Genomic DNA, 9,472 nt, shown 5'->3' on the forward strand with positions numbered 1-9,472 from the left:
TATAAAAGCAAAAATAAATCCTAAGATATTATTGAAATTTTGACAGAGTTTTCCTTGTAACTAGACCTAACCTCCTGCATGAAAATTCAACAAAACGCAATACACAAGGCCTCAGACCCACAATAGTAATAGCATCATATGACCTCTCTTGGGCTCGCCAAACTAGACAATGCTCAAGTGACTACACAAAATAATTATTTAAAAATTTAGGGTGTTACAAAATAAGGATGAATGGGTTTGGAAAAAAAAAACAGATAAAAGGGTAAAAAAACTATGTTTATATCAATTTGTGATCTCCATAAATAAATTTGTGGTAAAAATTGCAACTCTTATAGGTAATTTCGCGATCGTCCTACTGTAGGCTCTGCAACAAAGAGATTAATGAGTTTAGGTGGCCCTAATGCGTCTTTGATTTGTTGCTTGGCGAACTCACATCGCCAAAGAAAATTATCAAAAATAATTAATGAAGAAATGATTTTGTATAACAGAAGAGAGAATTAGTTTGGGAGAAAAAGATGTGTGTTTACGTGGCTAGAAGATTTTCTCTTCTTTCAAAAGTGAAAGAAAATGTGTTTGGTTTTGAGAAAAGTAAAAGCATTTTTAAGCCTAACAAATAGAGGTTCATTGTAAATATGGAAACATTATTATGTCACCATTTTTTTTTTACTATATTGTGTCTCTTTTAATTGTGCTGACTATTAACTGAATAATCTCTCAAATTATACTCTTGATCATACATTCCCCTCCATGCCATAAAATATTATCTTTCTTCTTAAAATATTTTACTTACTATAAATTTGTTCTCTATATTTGATAGTATATGCAAATATTTTATTCGTAATTTTTTCAATAATATAGCCATCTATAAATACTAAACAAAATATATATATATTATAAAAAAACAATATATTATAATATGTGTATGTGTGTGTAAGACATAACATATAGTCAGTTATTAAATTGATCTATGTAAAATTAACTATATGAACTTTAACCTGTGATCTATGTGATATGTTACGCAATCAATTATAAAATTGATCAATGTAAAATTAACTATATAAGTCTTCACCTCTAATCTATGTTACATGTTACATAGTCAATTATTAAATTTATCAATTTAAAGTTAACTATATAAGCCTTCACTTCTAATCAATGTTATATGCCACATAGTCAATTATTAAATTGATCATTTTACAATTAACTATATGAGCCTTCGTCTCTAATCTATGTTACATGCCACATAGTCAATTATTAAATTGATCAATAAAAAATTAACTATATGAGCCTTAACCTGTGATATATGTGACATGTCACGTAGTCAATTATAAAATTGATCAATGTAAAATTAACTATATAAGTCTTCACCTCTGATCTATGTTACATGTTACATAGTCAATTATTAGATTGATCAATTTAAAATTAACTATATAAGTCTTCACCTTTAACCTATGTTACATGCCACATAGTTAATTATTAAATTAATCAATGTATAATTAATTATATAAGCCTTCACCTCCGATCTATGTGACATGCTACATAGTCAGTTATTAAATTGATCAATGTATAATTAACCATATGAATCTTCACCTCTGATCTATGTGACATGTCACATAGTTAGTTATTAAATTGATTAATGTAAAATTAACAATATGAGCACTAACCTATGATCTATATGAAATGTTACATAGTCAATTATAAAATTGATTAATATAAAATTAAATATAGAAGCTTTCACCTTTTATCTATATTACATGTCATATAGTCAATTATTAAATTAATCAATGTATAATTAATTATATGAGACTTAACCTATGATCTATATTACATGTCACATAGTCAATTATTAAACTGATTAATGTATAATTAACTATATAAGCCTTCACTTATGATTTATGTGACATGCCATATAGTTAGTTATTAAATTGATCAATGTAAAATTAATTATATGAGTCTTAACCTGTAATCCATGTGACATGTCATATGGTAAATTATAAAATTGATCAATATAAAATTAAGTATATAAGCATTCACTTCTTATATACTTTACATGTCACACAGTCAATTATTAAATTGATCAATATATAATTAACTATATGAACATTCACATATGATTTATGTTACATGTCATATAGCTAATTATAAATTGATTAATGTATAATTAACTCCATTTAATATAATCTATAATTATATTTATGTAATATAAATTAACAAATAATTAATTAATATCATAACTCATAAATCATCCTTCATATTAGTCTTAATTTATAATATATAATAAAAAAAATCACTGTTTTTATTATTACCATTACATGTATTATTTGATAGTTTCAACAAAAAAATATAACTTTTTCTTAAAAATGAAAACATAATTTATTATTATTTGCTTAAAAAAAGAGAATGTGGTTGGAGGGAAATTATTGAAAGAGGGAAGAGTAAAAGATGAAGGAAAACTTCACCTCAAAAAATATTAATAATAAATAAGATATTTTATATTATTGAAAATCTTTTAATTTATATTAAATGTGTATTCATTTGATTTCTTAATCACAATCTTATAAAAAAAATTAAATAAATGAACACTTCCTATTACTACTTTTTATTATTACATCATTAATTATTTTTTACCACTTTAATAATTACCGTTAGTTTTTTAACCATATATTAAATGCTTCTTAAATTTCATAAGCTTCTAGCAACAAATAACTTAACAAACCCATAATTAAAAAACATTGAAATTGAACAATTAGTTTGAATTGTTAAATATTGATTAATATTATTTTTATAGGTTTGACCATTGAATTTGATTTTTATTTTATGTGTACCTAACATTGACATAAATTTGTAATAATGAACGGAGACATGTTTTAAGTTATGTAACATAAAATGGAATTTTTTTTATTAATTTAAATGAAAAATTCAACAACTATCAATTAATATTATGCACTGTTTTCGACCGAAGACTGATTCATCATTTTACGAAAAGTGATTTCATATTTTCAACATTTTTTTTCTCTTCTGAATAAGAATAATTCAAAAAAAAAAATAGCGCGTGACGGCCGACGGCGAAAAGTGACGGCATGGTTTCGCCGCGTCCTCAATTTCAGGGCGGTACATTTCGTCCATAGACGTCGCCGTTTTCTTTTTTCCGCCTCCAAGAAAGACCCTTCCTTGGTTCTTACCCCTGGGTTTGACGCTTTGACTTCGTTAACAATAGTTTGTTCCTAAAATACACTGGTTTTTGCTCTTAATTACATAAATGTCCCTTGAAAGTTTGAAATGGTGCCATACCCATACCGGGGACGGCACCGGCACGCCCCATGGATAGCTTCTACCAGACACATACAACATCAAAGTGCAGTGCAGCTAGTGATCGGGATTGTATTGGATGGTATATTTTTTAATATTTAATTTGATTTAATTTTACTAAATTAATTTGAGTGGTACATAATATAAGTTTAAGATGAGTGGATTTATAAAAGATAATATAAATTGAGTTGGAATTTAAATTTTATATATTAAATACTTATTATTTAAATTTATTTATATAAATAATTAATTAAATATAAAATATATATTATATAATAATATTTATAATTTTTATAAATATTATATTATAAATCAATAAACTTTAAATATTTTAATAAAATTATTAAAATTTTAAAATATAAATTATCAATAAAAATATATTTTTATATAAATTATTAGTTAAAATATATACAAACAAACGGTTTTATAAATTATTTAATTAATAATAATTGAGTTTAATTATCTTGAGTTTAATTATCTATAATAAATTTTAATTAAATTTAAAATAAAATTTAAATTTAAAATTATTAATGGACTTCAAATTGGACCGTTATTAACCCCTGATCAGTGGCACTGTTGGTAGAAAAATGAGCAGAATGGCGTGATTCATGCAGGTTGAGGGGAGATTTATCCGCATCTTCTATCCTTTTATATATGCTTTGCTTTATTGGTTAAAAAGGGTATTTCTATTAGAACCGTAGACAAAATGCATACGCTTAAATTGCTTTTTATAGTTTCTTAATTGTTCTGCTAAGGAACATATTCTTTAATCTTCGGCTCCAAATTTAAGGAATAAATGTGAAATGTAATGTAACAAGTGAAAAATCACAAATGCTAGTGATTCTGCCACGGAGTTTTGGTCTCCAATTGCTTGAAACCAAAAAGAAAGTGAAGTCGACAACTTGTTTATAATCACTTTAATGCGAAATAATAAATATTTTTCTTTTTAATTTCAAAAAACTCGAAACTCGTTCACATGAAAAATAAATATAGATTATATTTAATTTAATTAATCTAAATTTACATAAAAGTGAAGAATAAACTAACTTTGTCTACTTATACAAATAAAAATAAACTAGCTTTCTTTTTAATAATGAAAGAGAACACAAGGAAAAAAAAAATATAATTTACTTATAAGAGAATAGGGACAACAAAATTTAAATTGAGTGATCCTATTTTATAGTTTATGTATTAAATTGCCAAAATTAAAGCTTTCTACTATATAATAATAATAAAAAAAAACCCACTAAAGTCGCTTTGAATTAAAGACTCTAAATTGCTAAATTTTCCTGTGTAAGCAATGACAAATGCCAAGGAGTTGAATTTCCATAACTCAGAAAAATGTGAAATTAAAAAAAAAATGAAAAACATATAAATAATGACCTTCCAGATCATATATATATACATATTTATATATAAAAGTATTATATTTATCTGGGGGAGGATTATCACAGTTTCTTTATAGACCTTTGGGTCTCTCTCCACTAACTGTCCAACCACCTTTCCTTATGAAATTATTATTATTATTATTATTATTTTAAATTACTTCTCGTCAATTATTTAGGAATTAATGGGAACAAATTAAAATTAGTTGAATCACTCACGTTGTTGTTGTTATTATTATTATTATTATTAGTATTATTGCATTTTATTTAATTTTCTAATGAAATTATTTGGTTGATGGTGAATTAATTAGAAATGGTCATGGTATTGGATTCCATTTATAGTCTTCAAGTTTAGTAGCTTTTTATATATATAAAAATGGGAATTATCAGGTTCACTAGGGTTCTCTTTTTTGACTTTTTCTAAAGCTCCTTTGAGAAAGCTCTTTAATGTTTTTCCACGTTTTGAAACCAACAAGGCAATGGTTTTTTAACTTGATGCTTCATTGACGCCACTAATTCTGCTAATTAACCTAGACTTGGCAATTGGGCCGATTCTGGTTCAAATCGATTTGGAATCCTCAATTTACAATTCAACAAAGGGTGAATTTCAACTGGCCTGTAACTCCACGGAAGTTTTGGTTTAAGTTTTGATTTCAATTCGTTTTGGTTTAGTTCAAATTTAATGATAAATTTTTTTCAAATTTTTTAATTTTAAATAAAAATAATCTGATTTAGATAGAAATCTAACCAGACAATTTTAGTTTAATTCTGATTTAATTCATCCATGATTTGAGTCAAACATTAGGTAAATTGATTTTTATCTGATTTATATGGGCCGGTTTCGATTCTAAATTAGCCATGGCCAGGTCTAAATAAACCCATTAAATCCAATTTTACATCGAACGCTATTAGATTTGACAGATAAAAAAGATTATCAAAACTTAAATTTTTTTTAATCTCTTACTATTTTTTATGCGATAAATACTTGGTACTTTTTTTTTAAATTCTGAAATTATTATTTTTTTTTTAAAATTATAATTAATTAATATACATATTAAGATAGTTATTTTTTGATTTTCAAACTGCAATAATAAAATTACATCTGTACACTTTTATTTATTATATAAAATTTTTATACGATAATTAAAAAATAAATAAAACACTTACATTATAATAAAAATATTTTTTATTTTAATTATATTATTTTTTATTTTACTTAATAAGAATAAAAAATATTAAAATAATAATTATATTTAATAAAAGTAAGGATAAAACTAGGAAAAAAAATTAATACCTTGATGGTCTTAAAATCACGGATAATACAGGAGTATGAAATAGAAATTAATGTTTGTGTACGTTAACTATGCAAATCGCAACTTCCAGATCTGGGAGCAGGAAAAATGGCGATATCCGTAATAAAGAATGGCATGGATCTTTGTAAAAAGTAACAAGCAACCTCAAAGATTGTCTTGAAAGTTGAAACTTGATTGATAAATTCCTTCTGCTTTGGGCCAAGAAATTTATATACGCATGATAGAATGGAACCTTTCAGTTTTCGGTGGGTAAGATCAGTGGGTTTTGCAATGCCAAAGCAGAGCAAAACCTGCAGCTGCAAGTTAAACCACTAACCAGAGATTATGGTGAACCCCAAAGGTGGGGTCGGGTTTACAAGAGCCATTTGATTGAATCGGACGGTCTGTAATGTGTAGTTGACCTTTCCATTCAATGCCATTTGGCGAACAAGTAAACCCAAAAAACTCTTTCAATAACGTGGTCAATTTTGGTCTCCTTTTTCAATTCAGAGAAGGGAACTGCAGGAATAGTATTGCGTTTTCTTTTCGCGTTCCTTCCTCGTTCTCACACGTCCTGATTTACAAAATGCAATAATTAATAAAGAAAAAGGGAGATTTCTCCACTTTTCATTTGCAGAAGGTGTGGTCCACCATGAACCCTCCCCCACTATAAATACCCACCACTGGCTTCCACCCTCTTCTCCAAGCAAACCAAATTCACCTTCTTGTTCTTTGCATTTCCCATTTATAGCTGTTCTTTTTTCTTTGTCACCAGACATAACCATGGTGCTCTCAAAAATTGCTTCAGAGTCTGATGTCTCCGTTCACTCCACCTTCGCCTCTCGCTATGTCCGGGAATCACTTCCAAGGTAATTAATTAACAATAATTACCACCATCTCTGGTGTTTATTGTTTCTTTTATAAATGTTTTTTCCCGGGATCTTGTGTCGGAATTAATGGTGGTGCATGGATATGTAGGTACAAGATGCCGGAGAACTCGATACCTAAGGAGGCTGCATTCCAGATCATAAACGATGAGCTGATGCTGGATGGAAAGCCGAGGCTGAACTTGGCTTCCTTTGTGACTACTTGGATGGAGCCTGAATGTGATAAGCTTATGATGGACGCCATGAACAAGAACTATGTTGATATGGATGAGTACCCTGTCACCACTGAGCTTCAGGTATCTCTCTTTTGCAAAAACACAGAGACAGGAACCACAATTTTTTTTTGGCTTTTTTTTTTTTAAAAAAAAGAAGATAATAAAATTATTTATAGTTTAATAATTATTCTGCACTTGCAGGAATAATTCAAATATTTTATATTTGATATTCTCGTTAATATATTCATTCATACTTGACAAGTCAAATTCTCATTTGGACAGCCATTTCGATGTGTTTCAGTCAATAAAATTTTTTTCTCCCACAGACGCTTGACCAAGGAAAATTCTTAGTTTCGTCGGTGTATATAAATTATTTTATAGACCCAATTACTTAAAAATCAAGAAAGTATAAATAAGAAGAAAAATCCAAGAAATTGGTGCGTAGTTGGCAGATTTTTTTAATTGTGAACCAAAAGAAAAGGGACTAATTTATTTTATTTCAATTCCCATTAATTGGTTAATGTATCTGTATGTACAGAATCGGTGTGTGAACATGATAGCACATCTGTTCAATGCTCCCCTGGGAGACTCTGAGGCCGCGATCGGCGTTGGAACGGTGGGATCTTCAGAGGCTATAATGCTTGCAGGACTTGCTTTCAAGAGAAAGTGGCAGAACAAGCGCAAGGCTGAAGGAAAACCTTATGACAAGCCCAACATTGTCACTGGTGCCAATGTTCAGGTATGCTGGGAGAAATTTGCCAGGTACTTTGAGGTTGAACTCAAGGAGGTGAAGCTGAGGGAAGGTTACTATGTTATGGACCCTGAAAAGGCTGTGGAAATGGTGGATGAAAACACTATCTGTGTGGCTGCCATCTTGGGTTCTACACTCAATGGTGAATTCGAAGATGTTAAGCTTCTGAATGATCTATTGGTAGAGAAGAACAAAGTCACTGGGTGGGATACTCCCATTCACGTGGATGCAGCTAGTGGTGGATTTATTGCACCATTCTTGTGGCCAGAGCTTGAATGGGACTTCAGGCTTCCATTGGTGAAGAGCATTAACGTTAGTGGTCACAAATACGGGCTTGTCTATGCTGGAGTTGGGTGGGTCATTTGGAGGAGCAAAGAAGACTTGCCTGAAGAGCTCATCTTCCACATTAACTACCTTGGAACAGATCAACCCACTTTCACTCTCAATTTCTCCAAGGGTAAGAAAATTAGTAAATTAGTCATCATGATCAACATCCTCATCTTTTTCCCTGATGAGAAAAATTCACTAAATTGAGCTTGTGTGAGTTGCAGGTTCTAGCCAAATCATTGCTCAGTATTATCAACTGATCCGCCTAGGCTATGAGGGGTACCGAAATGTGATGGAGAATTGCCACCAAAACGCTATAGTCCTGAAACAGGGACTAGAGCAAACAGGACGCTTCAACATTGTGTCAAAGGACATTGGAGTTCCTCTGGTGGCATTTTCACTCAAGGACAATAGCCGACACACTGAATTTGAGATAGCTGATATGCTACGGCGTTTCGGGTGGATTGTTCCTGCCTACACCATGCCGGCAGATGCTCAGCATGTGACGGTCCTCCGTGTGGTGATAAGAGAAGATTTCTCTCGCGCACTGGCCGAGCGCCTCGTGCTTGACATCACAAAGGTGCTTCATGAGCTGGATTCGCTGCCTGCGAGAATCAATGCTAAAATTTCCATCGTTGATGAACAAAAGAATGGTACGGTGATCAAGAAAACTGCCATTGAGACCCAGAGGGAAATCACCACCTACTGGAAAAATTTTGTCATGGCCAAGAAGAATAACAAGAACACCATTTGTTAAGAGCTTACAGGCTTCCAGTTCCAGGGATGATCATCCGGAGTTAAAACACCAACAACCCCCCCTCCCCCCTTATTATTTTTGAATTTTCAGAATTTTTAATTTAATTGGTCTAAATTCTAAATGTGGTCCTGTTCCTGATCTTGTTAAGTTAAACACAACCCTATAAAACAGTGTTTTTTTTTAAAAAATTATTATCTCTTTTTGATGGAAAGAAAGGGTGTTATTTGATTTTTAATTTAATCGGCCCTTATTGAATTACTGTTATTAATATTTGAATGCTGGCAAATAATCATAGAGGTTCTTGAGTTCAAGTAAAATCATAATTAAATAAATAAAAAAAAAAAATCCCTACAGTGGTAGGAAGTGGCTTTTGCGAAATCCTCCAGTACAAAGTTGGATTGTTCCTGATGGAAAACTAATCTTCCTTTTTTGCCATTTCAATGTGCTGGTTCTGGAAGTGGAGAAATAGCTGCTTTTTCAAAATTCAAATCTAACCCCACATCTTAAAGTTCATTTGCTACATAACTATTTTAAAGTGTTAAAAAGCTTGGG

General features: G+C 30.1%; 1 protein-coding gene across 1 annotated transcript; it reads left to right on the plus strand.

Annotated features, from left to right (window-relative positions):
- Positions 1–6,633: 6,633 nt before the first annotated feature.
- On the plus strand, positions 6,634–9,196 carry LOC110646002 (glutamate decarboxylase 4). The gene is made up of 4 exons (XM_021799286.2): positions 6,634–6,852; positions 6,962–7,166; positions 7,624–8,293; positions 8,388–9,196. The coding sequence occupies exons 1-4, from the start codon at positions 6,767–6,769 to the stop codon at positions 8,918–8,920; spliced, it is 1,494 nt and encodes a 497-aa protein (XP_021654978.2). The 5' UTR covers positions 6,634–6,766; the 3' UTR covers positions 8,921–9,196.
- The last annotated feature ends 276 nt before the right edge of the window (positions 9,197–9,472 follow it).

This window comes from Hevea brasiliensis, chromosome 18 (genome assembly GCF_030052815.1).
Source record: "Hevea brasiliensis isolate MT/VB/25A 57/8 chromosome 18, ASM3005281v1, whole genome shotgun sequence".
Taxonomy (NCBI): Eukaryota; Viridiplantae; Streptophyta; class Magnoliopsida; order Malpighiales; family Euphorbiaceae; genus Hevea; species Hevea brasiliensis.

Bases quoted from the DNA above. Each gene is read 5' to 3' on its own strand.
- LOC110646002 (XM_021799286.2), top strand. From the start codon at position 6,767: ATGGTGCTCTCAAAAATTGCTTCAGAGTCTGATGTCTCCGTTCACTCC. The intron at 6,853-6,961 runs GTAATTAATTAA...ATGGATATGTAG, and splicing joins GTCCGGGAATCACTTCCAAG to GTACAAGATGCCGGAGAACT. The intron at 7,167-7,623 runs GTATCTCTCTTT...CTGTATGTACAG, and splicing joins CTGTCACCACTGAGCTTCAG to AATCGGTGTGTGAACATGAT.